This window comes from Mus pahari, chromosome 1 (genome assembly GCF_900095145.1).
Source record: "Mus pahari chromosome 1, PAHARI_EIJ_v1.1, whole genome shotgun sequence".
NCBI classification, from domain to species: Eukaryota; Metazoa; Chordata; class Mammalia; order Rodentia; family Muridae; genus Mus; species Mus pahari.
Window position 1 is genome coordinate 74726393 of NC_034590.1, and position 22216 is coordinate 74748608.

General features: G+C 43.2%; 2 protein-coding genes across 2 annotated transcripts in view; both read right to left on the reverse strand.

Moving 5' to 3' along the window:
- LOC110336352 (olfactomedin-4-like) overlaps positions 1-4031 on the reverse strand; it is a 7338-nt gene extending 3307 nt beyond the window's left edge. Inside the window, exons 1-5 of the mRNA XM_021218847.1 lie at positions 3940-4031; positions 2152-2304; positions 1142-1366; positions 789-954; positions 265-424 (exon numbers count right to left, since the gene is read on the reverse strand). Coding sequence (XP_021074506.1) covers positions 265-424; positions 789-954; positions 1142-1366; positions 2152-2304; positions 3940-4011 — 776 coding nt within the window. The 5' untranslated portion in view covers positions 4012-4031. The remainder of the gene's footprint in view (positions 1-264; positions 425-788; positions 955-1141; positions 1367-2151; positions 2305-3939) is intronic.
- Positions 4032-16904: 12873 nt separating this feature from the next.
- Positions 16905-17867, reverse strand: LOC110327707 (olfactory receptor 52H1). Its single transcript, XM_021206858.1, has one exon. The coding sequence runs from the start codon at positions 17853-17855 to the stop codon at positions 16905-16907; it is 951 nt and encodes a 316-aa protein (XP_021062517.1). The 5' UTR covers positions 17856-17867.
- Positions 17868-22216: the final 4349 nt, after the last annotated feature.

A 22216-nucleotide genomic window follows, 5' to 3' on the forward strand; every position in this document is an offset into this window, starting at 1 on the left:
AGTGAGTTCCAGTACACAGAGAAACCCTGTATCAAAAACAACAACAACAACAAAAAAAAAACCTTCAGAGTAGTAGTAGGAGCCATATAAGTCTCATAGGAAGTATTGGTTGGACTGCCAGACCTATGCTACACTGGCTGTCCCAGCAGCAAACATCAATCAAAGATAAGAATCTGTACTAAGGCTACTAAGAAACCTGTTGGAGTTAGGTTAAAGTTCATATGGAATGAATATGACACAGAAAATTTGTCATCTAGGACTCACCTGCCATCAGCACGCAGAGGAGCCACCCAGTAAAGGGAAGAAGCTGGATTGGGTGCTGAGTCACGACCCCAGGCACCTGCCTTAGATGATAATCCCCTCCAGTTGAGCTTTACCACAAGGGGTCTGCTCACTTTCTGCAGGCCTCCATGAGCACAGGAACCTACAGGGCAGAGTGGTCAAGATATAAGCTAGGTACATAACCCATAGAAAGCAGAGTATGGACCATATAAGCACCTGTGTGCTTTAGAGCATGTTCACACAAGTGTATATATAATCCTTTAAATAGACTGGTTTTGCATGAATAGAGATGAATGCATGTATCCAGCTATGAGGAGTATGAATAGCTGTATATGTAAGTATGTCCATGAGAAGATACTAATCTTGGTATGAACAGGAAATTGAAGATTTATTCCTTATCAAGATATTTACTGGCTTCCCCTTAGTCCCTCAGTTTACTAGAGCAAGCATGCTTTGGCCCAGTTGTTGAGAGACAAAATCTTGGGGAAATCTGTCTGTAAACTCACCAGGAGCCAGGGGTGAACCAGGGTGTCTGGAGGACTCTTCCTGTTCCTTTTCCCTCTCACACTCACTTAGTTGGTCCTCAAGAATGTCCACTTCCTCTCGGAGGGCATGGAAGCTTTGGCGGTCAGAGTCGACCAGAAGCTTCAGGGTCAAACTGGCGTTGGTCACCTGAGAGAATGAGGTTGCAGGAACTCTGATTACAGGGTGTGCTCAAGCTCAACTCACACTGTCCTCTGTCTAAGGTTAGACTCTTCTCCAGAAAAAAAAAGAAGTTTTTGAAAAGTGTCCAATATACCTAACCAGGTAAGATGGGGACTGTGAGAGTAAGGGAGGACTCTTTAATGTATCTACACACCTGGTTCTGAAGTTGATGGAGGAGGTCTGTGGCTCCACTGACACCTCCAATAGCCTTAAGCTGAGCTGCCAGCTCTTGTGCTCCTTCTAGCTCCAGGCGTAGCAGGTTGAAGGCTGGATTGTCATATTGGGACACAGTGACACCCAGATTCCTGGACTCCAGCATGTGACTCAGTTCTAGAGTCTGGCTGTCTTGATCCTCAATGACATGTACATACTCCTTGGCCTGGGCATGAGAGATAGGTATGTAGTTCTTCTAAATGTCAAGGATCCTGACATTTCCCATCCATTCACATCCAGAGATTAAGAACTTACAAAGCGTCTATGTCTATCACCTTATTTAACAGTACTATTATCCCCATTTCTTACCTGAAGACATTCAGGTCCTTGCTTTGCTGGTGCCAAAAAAGTTCCACCTATACCATTCATTGAACCCCTTAGGGCCACCCCTTAAGACTACTTAGATGAGTAAAAGAATAAAAATACCAACTTCTAGTTTGACCATATATCATTAAACTTACTTGGGAGCTCAACAACTAAAGTTCACCAAAGCACTGGCCACACTGGACTGCAGATATAATATTTCTGTTCATTTGCCTTTATTGGGATCAGTGCCTAACTTTCCACATCATCCCACAAGCCCATGAACACAACGTTATTTCAGTCCACTGACACAAACCTGCTCTCCTCTCCTGTACATTGGTCATCCTAATTGCAAGACTTTGATTAGACTATATATGTGTCTATGGCTCACATTTCTTGTTTTTCAATGAATCTATATCCAGTAATTTATCTATTAACAGAAAAAAGCACCTGTAATCATCTATAAGCTTTGTTTTATGGTTACTACTGTTGGAGATGATAAGAATAGTATGGGATTTCCCTTTGATTCTAAGGATTGATGTCAAAGACAAAGAATTCTTGCCATGGACTCATACCTAAGCTGAAAGCAATAAAGGGTATGCTTACAAACCTACTATTCCAACTCTAGAACAAAGTTCCAGCACTTACCCTGGAAAGCTCTTGCTCATACTTGCCAATGAGCTCCTGTAAAATACTCTGTAGCTGTTCCAGCTGCTGCAGGAAGATAGAGTTGTTGGGTAGATGGACCATACACTGGAAAGTGCCATTCTCATCCATAGAGTTTAATACATTTCTCACCAGCTGCAAAAGCAGAGCCATAGACACATTGAGAACAATGAAGCAACTGGACCACCATATGCAAAAGTGAAACAGGAAGAGAGGCCAGCTTTGCTCTGGAGTGCTGGAGAACAGTTGGTCCACTTTGCACATGGAGAGCATATTGACTGTATAGGGGTCCCTCTGTTGGGAGTTTGAGTTATTTTTAATGTGCCAGAATTGAAGTTTCAGTCACCTTATAGCTTTCATTATTTGACCATCCTCATGATGCATCGTGCACTGAACGCATACGGCTACATTCCACATAGCCAATTACCAATATTCAATATTCCCTTCATCTGTGTCCAGTGACAGGCCCAAAGTTGGAACCAGCCCAAGGGGAGGTTCAAAGACCTCACACTATTACTGAGGTTATGTGGAGCACTCACAAAAAGGGACCTAGCATGACTGCCCTCCAAAAGACCCAACAAGCAGCTGAAAGAGTCAGATGCAGATATTTGTACCCAACTAATGGACTGAAGCAGCTGACCCCTATTGATGAATTAGGGAAGGCTGAAAGAAGCTGAGGAGAAGGGTGATCCTGTAGGAGGTCTCACTTAATCTGGACCTCAGAGATCTCTCAAACACTGGACCACCAAACAGACAGTATATAACAGCTGATATGAAGCCCCCAACACACATACAGTAGAGGACTTTCAGGTCTCTGTTTATTCAGAGATGATGCACCTAACCCTCAAAAGACTTGAGGCCCCAGGGAGTTTAGAGTTCGGGGGGTGGGGGTGGGATATGGAGCAGTCAGAGGCTGGAATGGAATATGGAGTGTAAAAAATAAATTAATTTTAAAAAAATAAATAATACTGACTGTAAAAAACGTGTTATTATAAATTCTTTAATTCATTCCCACTTCCATTTTGAAGCTAAATAAACTAGCACTAGATTGAAAATTCCTTCCTCCGTTTTTAGACTAGGCTCATTGTACCAGCTGGGGTTTCTTTATAGAATCGTCTAAGCATATGACCTCTATACTTCTCTGAGCTTTACCCTCTCCCATATCTTTTTGAGCTCTGATACCCATAGTTTACTCTGGATATATCTCTAGCCTGAAACTCATTCTCATTATGTTTTAGATTCAGGCAGAAACTAAAATAGAGTTACTCAATCTATACCGTCCTAGGCTGACCAGCCTTATCACTAGCTTCCTTATTACAGGAAGAGTATACACTGAATTGGGGGAAAACAAAGACTTGTAAGAATAGGTTGTACAGCCCAGAAAGTCTAATTATCTATCTATCTATCTATCTATCTATCTATCTATCTATCTATCTATCTATCTATCTATCTATCTATCTATCATCTGTCTCTATCACAGTCTCTATCTATCTATCTATCTATCTATCTATCTATCTATCTATCTATCTATCTATCTATCATCTGTCTCTACCACAGTCTGTATATCCACTCATCCTATGCCCATACAACCCAAAGGGAAATTAGATCAAAATGCTGCCTCACGCTTCAGCTGTCCTCCTCCAGTTCTCTCTACCTTCACTTTTGCCAAGGATGTAGGAATTCTTGAACAAAATGAGAATGAAAAAGGCCGTCACCCCAAAACATAAGACCATCTCACTCGTACATGAATCCTTTACCCTCTGTCTGTACCTGAGGCTGTCCTGGAAGCACCAGGGGCAGCAGCAGTAGAAAGGAGGCCAAAAGAGCTGGGTCAGACTGCATCTTGATCCAACTGTAGGTATGGGATTAAGTCTCTAGGCTTCCCCTGAGCTTTTATCTCCAGTGCAAATGAATAGTTTCAGTAGGAGGGATAAAGATTTCAACATCAAAAGGGCTAAGCTATGTAAAGGGTCTTGAAAGGAATGAAAAGGTGTCATAGCAAACTGGTGACTTCACACATGGGTGGGAGTGGGTTTCTACTATGAAAACAGTGCTGTCCTCATCCATCCCAAACTGATATCTGTCCCCGCCTTCCAGGCCCTCTTATACAAATAGATTAAAGCAAACCTGAGACATCTGAGGGGGCCTTGGGATGGGTCCCTTTCAAGGGGGATTATGATCTTTTCCTCAACTTTCAGGGGAGGAAGGTCCTAGAAGGAAATGCAACCTAACCTGATCATTTTAAGGACCAAAGCCATTTACTTAACCACTTAACCATGTCCCTTGGATAGGGGCCAAAATGTGCCCCTGGGGGGATTGCTTAAGCAACACTGCACTGTGTGGCCTTGTTAGAAGCCTTCTCTCATCCTTAGCAATCTGCCTCCTCCACAATGCTGAGTACGCTAAACATTAATCCTACTTCACCTTCAAATTGTTATCTAATCTCTCTGCTGAATGTCTATAGTCTCTGCTATATGTGTTCTAAGAAGCCTCTATGCCACCAGCAACAGAAGGCCATCAAGCCTCAAGTTCTCTGGCTTCTCAAGGAAGAGTTTGGTTCCTAAGACCTGGACAAGAAATCACAGCTCAGGACTCTCACTTTGGACTATTCTAAACCTGTGTGTGTGTGTGTGTGTGTGTGTGTGTGTCTGTCTGTCTGTCTGTCTGTCTGTCTGTCTGTCTGTCTGTCTCTGTGTGTGTGTGTGTGGTGTGTGTGTGTGTCTGTCTTTGTGTGTGTGTATGTGTGGTGTGTGTGTCTGTGTGTGTGTGTGTGGTGTGTATGTGTGTGGTGTGTGTCTGTCTCTCTGTGTGAGTATGTGTCTGTCTCTCTGTCTGTGTGTGTATGCGGTGTGTCTGTCTGTCTGTGTATGTATGTGTGATGTGTGTGTATGTGTGTGTCTCTCTGTGTATGTGTGTGTGTGTCTGTGTGTGTGTTTGTGTTCCCAGTCATCCCAAGCACTGTGGAGTCACCCTGGGAGACACTAGATCTCACTGAAAAGTTTCCATGAAGGGTTTATCATTCCATTTTTATTGAGAAAGTTGGTGTCTATAACCAGTAGCTATGCCGACTGCTGCTTCCCTTCTTCTCACCGTGACCCTAAATTCAGACTCTGAGGCCACTTAGTGCCGTGGCCCTCTGACTACTCATTCATCCTTCAAGATTCTATCTGTGCCGTACACCTGGTTTTAAAAACATACATGAGTTTTCCATTTTCTATTCTAGAAAGGCTTTGTGACCTGAGTTAGAGATAATTCTAGGGAATTACATTTTATTGCAATATTGAGAAATCTTTGAGGTTATATTTTATCTTGATTTACAGATTCTCACTACCTAGCTTCCTTACTCAAAAGACATTCATTCTCCACATCCTGACATTTTCATCCAGAAAACAGAGGTTAAGAAGATAACTTACAGTTATCTTGAGAAACCAAGCATGAACATGATATGAAAATGTCTGGAATCAAAGTCTAAGTTGGTGTCACTAGCTCTCTTTTACGTAAGACTGAACAGAAGGAAGGCCAAATGAGTAGGAGGCTAGCCTGGGCAAGAATGAGAGCATGAGCTGTAGCCAGCCCCCCGTACCTTAGAAACAATATCTAGCAAATGACACAGGGTGAAAAAAAGTAGGAACTCCCTAAGAATCGGATCAGAAATGGGGAACTTCCTGGGGAAGCAGCCCCAGTCCTGTGCCCTCCAAAGCTTTCTGGAGTGCTGTTCCTTTATCCGTGCTCTACTGTCTCTCTAGCTCCTCCTGTCTTCATCCCTTTAGCAGACATGGAGTTCTTGCTTGATGCCAGATACCTTACAAAGATATCTGGCCACACAAAGTCACAGTAGACCAATCTGACTCTGTGTAGAGCAATGCAGAGAGATTGTAGTTTCATCAATGTGTCCTGGGCCTCCTTGTGTGTCACCGAAGGGCTCAAATTTTCTTTATATTGTTACGGTTTGTCACTGGAAACAAAACTTTAAGACTCAGATTGTACAGGTGGAGAGAGGTTTGATATACCCTGCCTACCTACATGCTTAGAAGGGGTAGTGTGGTCACAGTACCACCTGGTGGCAGATCATGTCAATCAACACTTGGGTTCACCCAGTTAAAGCTTGTGCTACAGCTTGACTGCCAGTGCCCACTTTTCTCACTCTCTGAAGCAAGTGCCTAAGCCTCTGAGTGATGTGCTGCGTGCAGACGCCATAGAGCACAGGTTTAAGAGCAGGAGGAACTACCACGTAGAGTAGTAGGATGTGGATGTGGCTGTGGAATTGTATGGAGGTCAAAACGGTGAGCCAGGAAAGGAAAGAGAGCAGGTATACGAAAGAGAACAGCAGAGAGAACAGCAGCATGAGCCCCACATGTACCCAAGGCCTTGTAATGGGCACCATGGCATGGCAGGCAACTGACAGCACAGAGTATGAAGGCATAGGAAACACCTGTGAGCCTGAGGTCCAGGGCTGGAGAGGGCAGTGTGGTAGCCAGTCCATACCAAATATTGGGACATGTGTCACCACATGCTAGATGATCCACGCCCATATGCTCACAGTAAGTGTGAGGCAAAGCCCGATGCCCACAGTGAGGGAGTCTCTGGAGAAGGACCGCAGGGGGTGCCATGACATAGGCAGCAAGAGTCACAGATGCTACAGCCACTATGCCCATCACACGCTGGCTCAGCAAAGCCCCATAACATAGAGGCTGTCAGATGGATACATAGAGATCCACTGCCATGGCTAGCAGCACTGAGAACTCAGCAATGAAGGCCACATGAGCAACAAAGCGCTGAGCTAAACAGCCCCCAAAGGAGAGTTCACCCAACAAACCCCAGAGCACAGCTCAAGCTTTAGGTACTGCAGATGTGACCAGAATTAAGTCAGCAGCTACCAGAAGCCCCAAAAGCTGGTACATGGGAGCCTGAAGGGTTGTGTCAACTGCCACCAGTCCCAGGAAAAGGTGTCTATCATCCCTACCAAAGATGCCAGATACAGCAAGCACATGGGCACAGAAAGCCAGGCATGCAGGCCCTCAAGTTCTGCCACACCCAGTAGGACAAAGGGCCCAGGCCCAGAAAGTGTCTTCTTAGTCACCGCAGGATCCAGCTCCATCTTCTGCTTCCACTTGGCTCTGTCCCTGCAGAGCATAAAGGAATCCTGTAAGTGTCAACTGTAGTTTTACAGAGAATTGGGTGAGGTTAGGTTTATGGAAAGGAAGGGGTAAGTTGCTGCCACATTTTCTGATAGCTATACCATGGACTGCTGTGCGGAACAATGGATTTCCCAGTGGGGTTATTAGTGTTTCCATGTGATGGATCAAAGAACTAACAGATGCCTAGTTACATAGCTGCTAAACAGGAGAGTTGAGTCAAATCTCATCTGCCTAAATACCATTCACTTTTGAGTGTCCCTTACTCTGAATGGAATGCTCCTGCATCAGTCCAGGCATGTGGGGAAATTGTTCTTATTAGGAGGCAAGCAAACTATATCTTCCTTCCACCCTAGGAAAATGCACATCATCATGATCGGAATGAAGCAGACAGGAAGTCTCTTCCGATCCTTTAACTGACAAATGCTAAGGGGAATCTCCTGCTCCGCAATCCTTTTCTCAAGAGTTTATTAAGTTCATATCCACTCTCCCCAACTCTGTACAGGATGCTTGCCTGCTGCCAATAACATATCCCCTTCTAGTTCTTGTCCATCATAGCTCTAAGTACCTAATTTTGTAGAATGGCACCCTTTCTTTGATCAGTATTGACACCTGAGAGCCCTCAAATCCAACTCTGCGGTTCCTGTTTCCTCTGTTCTTTGTCCATGGGAAGACACTGTAAATTCTATAGAATCCATTTGGGGAAATCTGGTACCACTAAGGATAAAGATCATCAGGTCTGGGACAGCAGTGGAAGGGGTATCTCCATACCAGAGGAATTGGTGGTCCAATTAAGATGATGGTGCTGGAGGGAGGGCAGAGTGTGTGTGTGTGTGTGTGTGTGTGTGTGTGTGTGTGTGTGTGTGTGGCCCTGGCTAGCTTCAAACTCAGAGATCCACCTGGTTTTGCCTCTCAAGTACTAGAAAAACCAGATTTTCAGAGTGAGGCAAAAAGATTGTGGATTCTAAGTCACCATAGGCTAGCTCAGATACCAACACCATCATATACCATGTACACACACCCATACACAAACATTCAAACCACCACACCACACCTCACCTCACCACACCACACCACACCTCACCTCACCACACCACACCACACCACACCACACCTCACCACACCACACCTCACCACACCACACCACACCACACCTCACCACACCACACAAAGCAACTTGGAGGAAAGAATTGCAGTTTTGTGCTCTACTCGGAGACCAGTTTTGTCATTGAGTTTTCTGAGAGGTGCAATNCCACCACACCACACCTCACCTCACCACACCACACCACACCCCACCACACCTCACCACACCACACCACACCACACCACACCTCACCACACCACACCTCACCTCACCACACCACACCACACCACACCACACAAAGCAACTTGGAGGAAAGAATTGCAGTTTTGTGCTCTACTCGGAGACCAGTTTTGTCATTGAGTTTTCTGAGAGGTGCAATCTGGCACTCTAACCTGGTCTGTTAGACTGTTAAGCTGCAGCCTGAGGAATCTGGGACAGGTGACCAGAGAACAGTTTAGCAGAGCCGTCAAGTTAGCAGAGCTACTTCTGGGGTGGTCACACAGCTTCCCACAGAGCAGAGAAGTTAATATCCACAATAGATTTTCCCACACAGGAGCCACTGACTAGGAACCAGAACGTCCCTTTAGAAGGTGGTGCTTTGCCAAGTCATGGCACCCAGCCTTGTCCCCTTACCATTGGGCCCCACAGACTCCTCTGGAAACTGAGAACATCCTGGTCGGGCCCCTTTACACAGGGCAGACTACAAAGAACCTAAGATATCAACTCCCTCAGTAGCTGAGAATGTCTGTCCCTAAACCACAGGGTAAGCACAACCTGTACCCACGAGAGGGCCCCTTAATGAAGTCCTGTGCTCAGGGTGAGGGCTCTACCAGCACACATCCTGTTGGCACCTTTCCAAGGACAACTGCTTTGGACCCTTTGTAACCACAACACACACTTCTTCAACTTCCCTCTACACACTAAGTGAAGATGGGGAGGGGAAAGTTGCGGACCCTCCTTGCCTCCTCTAGCCCAGTGGTTCTCAACCTTCCCAATGCTGAGACCCATTAATATAGTTCCTTGTGTTATGGTGACCCTCAAGCATAAAATTAATTTTGTTGCTACTTCAAAACTGTAATTTTGATACTGTTATGAATTATAATGTAGATATCCATGTTTTCTGGTGGTCTTGGGTGACTCTTGTGTAAGGGTCATTCAACTCCCCAAAGGGGTCTTGACCCATGGGTTGAGAACCACTGCTCGGGCCTTACCTCTGCCCTGTCCTGACTCTCTGCAGCATCACTATACTCTTCTCATTTTCTATCTGCCTGCTCTACTGTAACACCATGAGCCCTCACCCTGCATGGCAACCTGAGCATCTTGGTTCCATTCAGCGAAGGGCATGCAAACGGAGGAAAGAAGTGTCAGTTTTCTCCCTTAGCTCCCAGCACTACACTGGCTCTGGGCTGTGGCACAGAGTCCAGCTATATCTGTGGGGTGGAGACACTACTGTCCACTGCTACCTCCGGATACCATGAGGTCATTACCATCTCTTCTGGTTTTTTTTTTTTCTGGTGATGCTCTTTGGGGTGATCTTGGATTCTTGGAGCTCCTCCTCTCCAGGTGCTTTATAAACCAACTCCTGCCTAAGAGGCTTATGTGCAGCTTGGTCTTCATGTGGGTCCTAAACAGCTGGAGCGGTGCTATCCCCAAAGCTGTCGCCTGTACGTGGCATGTGTTCTCCTAGCTGGGCTGCCTAGTCTGGCCTCAGTGGGAGCAGATGCGCCTAGCCTCTCACAGACTTTATATGCCAGGGTCAGGGGAAACCAAGCGGGGAAAGGAAGATGGAGGGAGGGATTGTGGGAGGTAGTGACTGAGAGTGGGGCAGTGAGCCCAGATGTAAAGTGAATAAGTAAAAATAAATAAATAAATAAATAAAGGGAATTGCACATCATATTTTAAAATATTATCTTGCATATAATAAGTAAATATAATTTATTTTTCGGTTTATTAAAAAAATAAAAATAAAAGGACCTCCTGGGCAGAAGAGAACACCAGAACCTTATGGAGTCCAGTCAGATGCACGGAAGGCAGGGTGGAAGGGTTCAAGAAAAAAAAAAATCGAAACTCTCTGTTCAGTCTTCTTTTCTTTATGATATGGGGAGAATCGATTACTTTGGGAGCATAATTTAGTCTGATTGTGGGTCCTCCCCTGATTTTGGAAGCAGTAAGGACAGAACTATGACATCCATTTCTATTTTTCTTGTTCCTGTTTGTTCTTCCTTCAGCACAATGACCAAATTCCAAGCTGGCTCTGGAGCCAGGTTGTTTAGCTTCAAACCCAACTTCTGCGATACAAGGGCCTCAGGCCTTCTTAGCCTTCCTATTCTTATTCTAAAATGAGGATAATCCTAAATGCGTCCACTCTGCTGCATGACGCTGTGTATGGAGATTATATATTCATTATATATATATATATATATATATATATATATATATATATATATATATTCATTATATGTATATGAATGACTGGGGGCATAGCACAGTGGTAGCACTTGCCTAGCTTGTATGAGACCCTATATCCAAGCACCTGTAGTACAAGAAAATAAAACAAACCACAAACCAAAAATATATAATCATATAGGGCTCAACAGTGCTTGTGATGTAGTAAATAAGGGGTAGTTAGGACTTTAGTTTTTTGGTTTTTTGTTTTTTCCACAGAAGGAGAGGACAGCAGGTTGAGTAACTGCCACACTGCCCTGTAAGTGCTCCTCCACATATGTGCTCCTCCACATTCTGCGCTTAGCTTCCTGCTGTGCCCTCACCTTTGCACAAAGCATTATTATTCTCCCTCTGTATCACTGTTTTGTGTCGGAATGGTAAGACAAGGTGGTATGTGAGAGCAGAATCCTATTTTGAACTTTGTTCAGCAATGATCTTGTAACCAGCCCAATCCCAGCAAGCTCTATTGTCAAAGAAAAGTCTTTCTTTGATCTAATCAAAATCTTTTATTCTCCCCTTGAATCAAAAGAACAAATAAGTTTGGAGCCATTCAGCTGCTAATAATATTTTGCTTCAATATCCAACTTACATTTTGTGTTTTGTTTTTAATTTAAGGTAGATTGAAAGACTGTCATCGCATCTGCACACCAAGAGTATAGTAGAAAAGGTCTCGGAAGAACAGGAGTCCTCAGATTGTGTCTAAAGCCTAACTGCTACTGCTCATGAGACATGGATCTCTCACCTCTGTGCTGTAGGCGGGCGCTGTATTTAAGATGAGGAAAAGGTAACTTGTCTTTACGTGCTATCCAGAATCTTAGAAACCTGAGGATGCTTCTGTGGCAAGCTGGGAGACAGCAGGTAGAAGTATATAGGATTTATGGGCTTCTCCTGTGAGCACCTCGCAGGGCCAGTGAACTCCAAGCTCCTGAGGTCTCAGCTGTGTAGTGTTAGTGAGGACCGAGCCGCAGTTGGAGGCTATCGCTATGGACTTTCCTCTGCCCCAGGTTTACATGTCTGGCATACTCACAGTCTAGGGGAAAAATGGAAATTGGGCCAAGAGGTTCCCCAAAGATCAACTGCACGTAAGAGCAGCAAAAGCAGATAGACATTCTCTTTACTCTAGACAAATGGTAAAGCCAGTCGTCATTGGGAAGTTATTGTTGTTCTTAAGGACTGTTGCCATGCCTTAAACGCTGTCAAGATATATTTTTCATGAAAACAGCCTGGATGTTTCTCTTCCAGGCTGAACTTTCTAATAAAATTTCACTACCATGCAGCCTTGAGCACTCTCCACCAAGGATTGTACATCTCCCCCGAAAGTGGCTGTGCCTGCTTAGGAAATATACACACAGCATCCTACAAGTACCTTTCACTCACCTGAATTGACACAGAGCTACAGGTGGTGTGACCTGCCAAGAGGAGCTTGAAGGCAAACTCTATCTATCTTACATGCCAGCTACATCTACATCAGGAGGTCCTTACACACCCATAATAGACATGACTGTTCACAAACTTTCCTTTTCCTCAAACACTGTACAATTTCCCATTTTGAAGTACTTAATGGCTCTCATTGTCACCACAGAAATTCAACTTTATAGCTGGTTGTAGTTTCCAATCATAAGGATATTTTGTGCATACATTTATATGTCGGAAACCAATAGAAGTCTATAGCTGAAGAATTTACACACAAAAAATAATACACAGGATTAGACAATTTATTTGTGGAAAAGTCACCGATTTTTGTGTAACTATTATTTTGTTTCTTTCAGAACAAAACAGAACATAAATTTTTCATCCGTGATATGATGTTGGAACAGAAAGTTTGTAACCTTCTGTTGCGGTAATTCTCTCCATCCCACATATGCCCTGGCGATGAAAACACAACTCAATTAATATGAACACATGCTGTGTGCCTAGATTGGGCAGATCTACCACTCCACTACCATCTGCCACATTTATAAGACCCCTTAGAACTTGCGGTTTCTCCAGGCCATGTGCTTCTGCTCTGCTTCTCTTCTTCCTCCTTCTCTGTGTCCTCTCCCTCTTCCTTTTTCTCCTTCCTCTCTCCCCACCTTCCCCCTCCACCTTCCCTTTTATCTTCCCAATCATCAGCACTCCTTTATTTTACAAATTAAGCCACTCACAGGAGAACAGAATTAACATCAAATATAATTAGCCCCAGGGCTATCCACAACAACCTTCCACCGCCACAAACAGCCATGGATGAGGAGGGTTGTAAATCTGAACTTACAGGAAGAGAAACTGCCTTTTTTCTCCTTGAATAAACAATAAAGGGGGGGGTGACAACTATACTCTCAGTTTTCAACTTGATGGATCTGAAGAGTAGTAACAACAGTAGTATAGACACTGAGACCAGCTAACACAGTCACTCTCCTGTAATATTGACCCTACAAGGTCAGAAAGCCAACATTCCCAGGGAAGCTGATGGCTTCTGGGAGACCATGTGGCCCCTAGTAGATCAGCAGTGGCCACATATCAAAGATTATCTGGGCAGTGTAAATTGGCTTTGATGGGTTTAAAAAGAAAAAGGAACACATAGTTGGGTTTGCATGAGTAGGGAAGACAGGTGAACCTGGAGGAGCTGGGAAGGTGGTATATATGGTCGAAATATATTGTATGCAATTAATTAATAATTAATTAGTTAATTTAAAACTTTTTAATGGAAAGATCACATATAAAAAACCAAGGCTCATATAGGATTACGGACAGAGACCACAGAGTTCTAGAAATGTACATTCTCTTGGGGAAGATAGGAAAATAATAGCAGTCATCTGGGCAGAGACAGAGTGGGAGGAGGAAGAGAGACAGTGCACACAATGGTCCCTTCTCTTCTTTGTTTTGTTTTCTAACTCTATTAGTCTTTCATGGAAGCCATCCATGCATGTCAGTGAATAACTGTGGGTTTTATTTCCTACCCAGATGAATAGAGTGTGTACTTTCGAGTTATTGTAACTCAGAATCTATTTATTTATTAAATCCTCAGAAAGCTTTTAAAATATCAGCTCTTAGCTAATCCATGTTCTCAGCAAGATGGAAATTACCAGAAAATTCCTGTGAATATTTTTAGCAGTCCTGCACAGAAGACAGAATCCTTATAGAGTATGATGGGCCTTGATTTTTGATGACTAGACTTCTAATTGACATAGAGAGGAAGAGTGGATAGCGTTGGCTAGAGTGGCAAGAGGCAGTAAATAGGGAGATATGACTCGAAAGCAAAGTCTATAGAGCTGGACATTAAATAAATAAGTTCTGGTAACCTCACTGTGATTAGACTAGGTTGTAAAAATAATATATTATGTACTTCAAAATTACATTTTTAAAGATAGATCTAAAACTATTACTGCTGCAAATACATAAATCTGCCAATTACTTTGATTTAATCATTTCATAATATATTTATGTACAGCAATACACATTATATTCTGCATCTATTTCTTTTCTTTAATCTACAGAAAAACTTCAATGCAAGATACATGGCCTCTTAATTTAAAAAAAAATAGTAACTATACAATTTATATTTTGAAAAGACTACTTTTTTTGTTTTAACAACAACAATAATAATAAAACAAGCCCTGCAACCCCTGAGCATTTTTCCCACCCTTAGTCTATTTCCGTGATTCTGGGCTCAGTGGGAATGTCACCAAGATTTTATGCCAGCTCTGCACTTGTGAAACTTGCTAAGAACCTTAGAAAGTGACTTCAAGGTGTAGGTTCTGCTCTTTAGATAACGAGATTTGGATAATGGTGGCAGAATCTGCTCCTCCATGCCCCAGACTGTTTACCTTGTTGTTATTTTTGCCATTGCTGTTGTTGCTGTCATTGTTGTTGTGTTATGTTTGTTGTTGAGAGAGCGAGGGGGCCTATCTCTGCATTTTGTTTGGTCTTTTTGTCTTTAAATAACATTGAGCTACTGACTTAATTCCTTTCTTACCCTTTCTCATCTGCTTTCATGGCACATGTACTCTATAATCTTCTTTCCCCTACCCCATATCTCCCCCACTTAAGACCTCTTTTTCCAAAGACCCAATGGAATATAGATCTGATGAGAAAGAAAAGGAGGTACTTCCTGAAGGAAATAGGGAGGTAGGTAGAGGAGGGAGAATAAAAGGAGGGAGAAGCAACTGAGAACAAAGCATAATAGCATATATGTAAGAAAATAGCACCATGAAATCAAAATCACCCTGTCAAGCCACGTGTGGAGATGAGGCCTGCAGGTCCAGGAAAACTGCTTGCAATTGGAGGGCTGTCCGCTCTGCTGGTGAGTCCCAGGCCAGCGATGGCTACGGAGTAAGAGTTCCTCTCTCAAAACAACAGGAAGTCCTAAGGTGTGGGAGAGGGAGAAACAGAGACAGTACCCCAAAAGGAAGGCGGAAAGAGAAACAAGCCGGGTACTTCTCCATGATAAAGTGTCAACAGATAATGACAAAACGAAGATACAGCCCAAGGAAATGTAAGTGCATTATGCAGAGCCAGGGCGTGTCACTACCAGGAAATACAGCAAAGTGCACCAGTGTCTGGGGCGCCAGAAAGGTGCAGGGCAGGCCAGCCAGCCGGTTTCCAAAACGAGTCTTGTAGAACTTCATCCGTGTGAGCAACCTGAACTTTTTTATTTTTATTTTTTTAAGATTTATTTATTTCATGTATGTGGGTATACTGTCACTGTTTTCAGACACACCCAAAGAGGGCATCCCAGATGGTTGTGAGGCACCATGTGGTTGCTGGGAATTGAACTCAGGACCTCTGGAAGAAGAGCCAGTGCTCTTAACTGCTGAGCCATCTCTCCAGCCCATAACCTGGACTTTTTTTAAATGTAATTAATTAATTCAAATTAAAGGGAGAAGAAAAGACCTCTTTTCCCTTCTCATGATCCTCTCTCTATGTTTTTATACACACACATACACACCCTCTTAAAATATTGGATCCACATGAGAAAACTGTAAGGTTTGTCTGTCTGAATCTGAGCAACTTTGTTTACTATAATTCAATTGATAATTTCAAGTTCCATGTTTCTAGAAATTTCTTGTTTTGTTTTATGTCCGATTAAAATTCCATTATGTAGGCCCCACAGGTTCTGTTTTTAAATTCACTTTTTACCCTTGGAGATTACAATTACTTCCCCTCTCCCTCTCCTTCCTGCAGCACTCCTCCCCTAGCACGGTAGCATTCATCCATCTCTGTGCTTGTTCCAACACTTGGCTATCATGAAAAGAGCAGCAACAAGCACGAACTGCAACTACTTCTCTAGTACCTCTGAGTCGAAGCCCCAGAATACTCCCCTGTGCAGTCTGAAAGAGAGACCCTTAAGTCCTGTGAGTGGCATTCGTGAATTTTCACTTTAGTGTCTTAATAGATTGGCTTGAGGTCCATGCACTGTGAGAATCCCCACCCCTAATTCCAACCAGTTTTCAAAGGTTTTATTCTCCTAAAAAGATCCCTTCAGTTTACATTCTGAATGAACCTAGCAGCCCAGAGGCTGTTTTCTCACAGTGCCAAGCAGGCACCCCTGGTACTAATATGCATGCTAATTTTGTCATCTCTGTAGTACTGTGCCCAGATGTTTATGTTGTGCTAAAGGGCTGTGGAAAGTTATGGGGGACACATTATAAAGTCAACTAGTCAGAAACCTAAAATATACAGTAAATATAACTGAATTTTGTTATGAGTATCCTAATATCTACCTGCTAATCCCTTAAATGAGTGATTTTTCACATAACTTGTTCCATTCAGTCTTTTCAGTGTCTCTGTCTTAACACATTTCTCTCATTGGAATTGCCATTTTCAATTAAATCATGTTGATTTTTTTCCATCGCGGTTAATTCTATTCTGTCCTCATCTCTCTTCTGTCAGTGTCATTACACAACAAAGGAAGTTATTGAGAACTGGTTTTTATCCATGAGACTAAGTATTGCATAGTCCTGTCTAGTACACAAAGCAACTATAAGCAGTTCTGACCATAAACAGAATTCTCTTTTGCTTTTGCCACACTATTTCATTCTTGCTAAAACTATACACACTATGAAATCCCCCTGCCTCTTCTGCAGATCAGTAGATCAACCTTCTATGCTCTTGACAGAGAATAGAAGGATGACCTTTTCTCTGATCTGCTTGGTTTTCACTCCGTAGACAATAGGGTTCATTGCTGGTGGAATAACAATGTAGAGATTGGCAAACAGGATGTGGAATGTGAGGGAGACATTGTGTCCAAAGCGATGAGCGAGGATGGAGAAAAAGGCAGGTGTGTAAAACATGAGGATGACACAGACATGGGAACCGCAGGTACCCAGGGCTTTCTGGCGTGCATCTCTGGAGGGGAGGCGAAAAACAGCACATAAGATGAGAGTGTAGGAGACAGCAATGAGGACCACATCTGAGATGACTGTCATGATGGGGACACAAAACCCATACCAGATGTTGATGGAGATATCCGCACATGCAAGCCGAGCAACACCTATGTGCTCACAATATGTGTGAGGTATGATGCGTGTTCTACAGAAAGGTAAGCGTGTCAACAAGAATACAACTGGCAAGATGATACAGAAGCTTCGGAAAGAGATGCCCACAGCAATCTTGACGATAGTCTTGGGGGTCAAGATGGTAGCGTATCTCAAGGGTGAACAGATGGCCACATAGCGATCAAATGCCATGGCCATTAGAATGGCTGAGTCCAGGACAAAGCTATAGTGGAGGAAGAACATTTGCGTGAGGCAGCCTGGGAATGTGATTTCTCGAGCCCCCATCCAGAAGATGCTGAGTGTTTTAGGCACACCATCTGTAGACAGGATGAGATCAGTCATTGCCAGCATGGACAGAAAAAAAAACATGGGCTCATGAAGGCTCCGCTCCACTGTGATGAGATAGAGAAGGATACAGTTTCCCACCACAGCTATGATGTAGATCACACAGAAGGGAATGCCAATCCACACGTGGAATTGCTCCAAGCCTGGGATCCCCACCAAAAGGAAAGGCCCCGGGTTGTAACTGCTCACATTAGAGGTAATCATAGCAGGCCACGTTGTCACCTAGGCTAAGAACAGAAAATGGTAATAATACTCAGCAGCTCTGGAGTCACTGTTACTGGTAACCATGTACCATTATGGATTCCTAAAGTAATTTATCATCCAGGGTGACTTTATGAAGTGATAAATGATGACAGCAATGCGCGTAGGTCATCCCCATGCACCATGGTTACTCAATGTAAGAAAACATCTTCTGTTCCTCCAATTACCTTCTAACTGGTACGCACTTTTCTAGCAAGCTTTCCAGACTATCTTTACTCCATGTTATACACTGTCTTCTGATGTAGAGCCACAGACTACAAGACACTTTTTTTTACAAGTTAGAAGGTTGCCGTTTTTATTGACATATTAGTGAATCCTTGGTTGCCCACTCTGTCATTGTAGAATATCTACCTCAAGACAGACAACCACTTGCTTCAAAGGGACCTGAAGACTATGGCTCTTGGATTTCTAAGGACAAAACCTTGTATTGCTAATTCAGAACCTGATTAAGATCAGTAAACTCTCGTTGAATTCCAACATGATGCTGGATCACATATGTAACTAAAATTTAAATTAGAAAGTTCCTCAGCTGGAACTCAGGGGCCCTTTACTTCAAAATAAGAGGAAGGAGAGAGTTTCTGCCCAGTGTACATTATAAAAGTATGTAAGATCTTGATTCTTGGGCTTAGTAACACTATATAGGTTAAAATTTTTTATTTTAAGATACCTGCCTCTGCCTCTCTGCCTCTCTGCCTCTCTGCCTCTCTGCCTCTCTGCCTGCCTCTGCCTGCACTGGGATTAAAAGAATGTGCCAAAATCACCTGGCAGAAGAGACATTTTTTGAAAGCAATCTTTCTTTCTGTTTAAACTGAGAACCTGAGTTTAACTCTGAGGACCTGCAGAGGAGAGAACTGACTCCAGCAAGCTGTCCTCTGGCTGCCACGGGCACATCAGGTCACTCATGCCTGTACACAAGCATACACAAATAAATGTCTTTTATTATCATAAAACAAGAGAAAGGGAATAGAAAGTGAGGAAATTTTAATATGAACTAAGTAGGACTGGCTATTCCATGGTTTAAAGGAGTCTGTTAATTTCATAGGCTGTGCCAAATGTTACAAAATTATAAGACACACATACAGACGTGCCAAAAATCTTATGAAAAAAAAAAATCATACCGAGTATATGTAGCCACCTGCAGCCACAGGTTACTGAGTTCCCGAAAGTAAAGATGGGGTTTTGGATGGGAAAGGCTGCAAGAGAAATAAGGAGCCAAGACAAAATTTTCTGATCAAGGCCAATGTTTACTTATGCATCTGAGCTTCTAAGGGGGGGGGAGGACCCATCCCCCACCACTCCAGGATCTCATTGCTTTGTCAGGATCACTTCTTTTTCAGGATCCTGTCAAGAAAACAGGTTCAGCCTCTCAGCAGATAGTGGCATCTTGGAGGAAAGCCACAGATGTGGCAGGACAATAGACTTTACCTAGGTCAGACTACTCCACCCTAGGTGGGCTAGCAGGCTGTGGCAAGCAAGGTCTGAGCCAGCCTGCTCAAGGCTGGGGGAAAGGCACAAGTACATGCTGTGGAGATAGAAAGCCAGGCTCCATAATTAACTTTTATCCTGCTTCCAAGCATTTATCTGTGTGAATTTGGAAAGCTATTTGAAATACATAATTCTTAGACTCTTCAGTTTTTAAAGGATTTGACACCTCTGATTCTCCTGGCATATATTATGACAAAATAAAACATGCCTCCAAGGTACACTGTCTGGGGCACAGTTAGCTTGTAGGAAGTTTTGCTCCCTTATCAGATTGTATGGATTTCACATCAAGAATAGTTATTTATCCTTAGTTGTTGAACGAAGGCAGAAAAAGATAGGCAGAAAAAAAATTAACAAGAGCACCTCTGGGCTACACATGCACCTGTTACACACTTGACTCCAGGTTGTATGTTACCAATGTGTCCCAGCACAGAAATTGCCGGAACACCAAGTGTGGCCATACTTAGCTACATAACTGTTCATTTGTTTCAATCTGTACACATCCACTCAATGGAGCAATAGCACAGGTGCTTGAGACACAACCCCTGTAATAATGATGACATTAGAATAAACCTCGGTCCATATTTTATTTCTTATCTACTTGGCAAAATGCCCCCCCAAAACAAAAACAAACAAAAACAAAATCCACATAAGAAGTGGCTGCGGTGACGCCTCAGTGTGCTCCCATATGCCTTTTCATTCTATTCTCTCTCTCTCTCTCTCTCTCTCTCTCTCTCTCTCTCTCTCTCTCTCTCTCTCTCTCTCTCTCTCTCTCTCTCTCTCTCTCTCTCTCTCTCTCATCTCCAAATCCTACTTGCAGACAAGTTCACTCAAATTCCTAGTTCATTCACTCACCTAACCTTGGGATTCAGGCTAAAGAAGAAAGTATGGTGGATGGACACACAGAAGATCTATAAGGGACAACAATGACAAGTGAAGAAGAAGGTGAGGACTTGCAGGGTTGGCCACCAGGCCCCTTTATACTGTTTCATCAGTGCAGGAGAAAAACAGAGGCAGGGCCTGAGGGACACACATGCTAACTCCTCTCAGTCTCAAAGGAAAAGTGGAGAAGTTTCTATTAACTCTACACCTGACAATGCTTCTAGGGGCAGGCGGCATTTTTTGGATTTTACATGTATTGTGATAAGTATGTGGAGTAAAGGCTGCATCTGTGTGCTTGTCTGTCATACCGCCTAGGTTTTAAACTCAAGACCTCATTCACCAGGTAGAGAATTTGAGATGATGTTCTGGATCTCCCTGTAATAATAATGACATCAGAATAAACCTCTGCCCAGAATTTTCCATCTATTTAACAAAATGACACACACACACACACAAACACACACACACAAAAAAAAAAAACCACAAAAAAGACATGGTTGAAGTGATGTGTTGGTATGTAAGATTATTGGATGCTCTCCCAGAGGAATCAGGTTCGACTGCCAACACCCACATGGCAGATAACAACCATTTGTCACTCCAGCTCTAGGGGATCTAACACCCTCTTCTGGTCTATGCAGGTACAAGGCATGCATGTGGTATGTAGACATACATGCAGGTAAAATATATATAAATTAAATGAATAAATCTAAAACATATAAGTAGAAGGCAGCCTGACTCCCACTTTGGTCTCTCTATGTACTTCCGACGCTATCGACAGATGGTTCTCTCTAGAGTGTATACCTGACTATGCCTTTCCTTTCATTTTTAAGATTTATTTATTTATTTTATGTTTATGAGTACACTGTAGCTGTACAGATGATTGTGAGCCATTATGCGGTTGCTGGAAATTTAATTCAGGACCTCTGCTCGCTCCGGCCCTGCTCACTTCGGTCAACAATCAACCCTACTTGCTCTGGCCCAAAGATTTATTTATTATTATATCTAAGTACACTATTGCTGTCTTCAGACACACCAGAAGAGGGCATCCAATCTTATTACAGATGGTTGTGAGCCACCATGTGGTTGCTGGAATTTGAACTTAGGACCTTTGGAAGAGCAGTCAGTGCTCTTAACAGCTGAGCCATCTCTCCAGCTCGACTATGCCATTTCAGTTTTTGTTGTTGTTGTTGTTCATAATTAGTTATTTTCTTTATTTACATTTCAAATGTTATCCCCTTTCCTAGTTTCCCCTCCGAAAATCCCCTAACCCCTTTCCTCTCCCCCTGCTCACCAACCCACCCCACTCCTGCTTCCTGGCCCTGGCATTGCCCTATATTGGATCATAGAACCTTTACAGGATCAAGGACCTATCCTCCTATTGCTGATCGACTAGGCTATCATCTGCTACATATGCAGCTAGAGACACCAGTGCCACCATGTTTTCTCTTTGATTGGTGGTTTAGTCCCTGGGAGCTCTGGGAATACAGGTTGGTTCATATTGTAGTTTTTCCTATGGGGCTGCAAACTCTTTCAGCAACTTGGGTACTTTCTCTAGCTCCTTCATTGGGGACCCTGTGCTCAGTCCAATGGATGACTGTGAATACCCACATCTGTATTTTCCAGGTACTGGCAGAGCTTCTCAGGAGACAGCTATATCAGGTTACTGTCAACACCACCTTATTGACATCTGCAATAGTGTCAGGGTTTGGTGGTTGTTTATGGGATGGATCCCCAGGTGGGGCAACCTCTGGATGGTCATTCCTTCTGTCTCTGCTCCAAAATTTGTCTCTGTAACTCCTTCTATGGGTATTTTGTTCCCCCTTCTAAAAAGGATCTAATTGTCCATACTTCTGGTCTTCCTTCTTGAGTTTCATGTGTTTTGCAAATTGAATCTTGGGTATTCTGAGCTTCTGGGCTAATATCCACTTATCAGTGAGTGC

Bases quoted from the DNA above. Each gene is read 5' to 3' on its own strand.
- LOC110327707 (XM_021206858.1), bottom strand. From the start codon at position 17,855: ATGATTACCTCTAATGTGAGCAGTTACAACCCGGGGCCTTTCCTTTTG.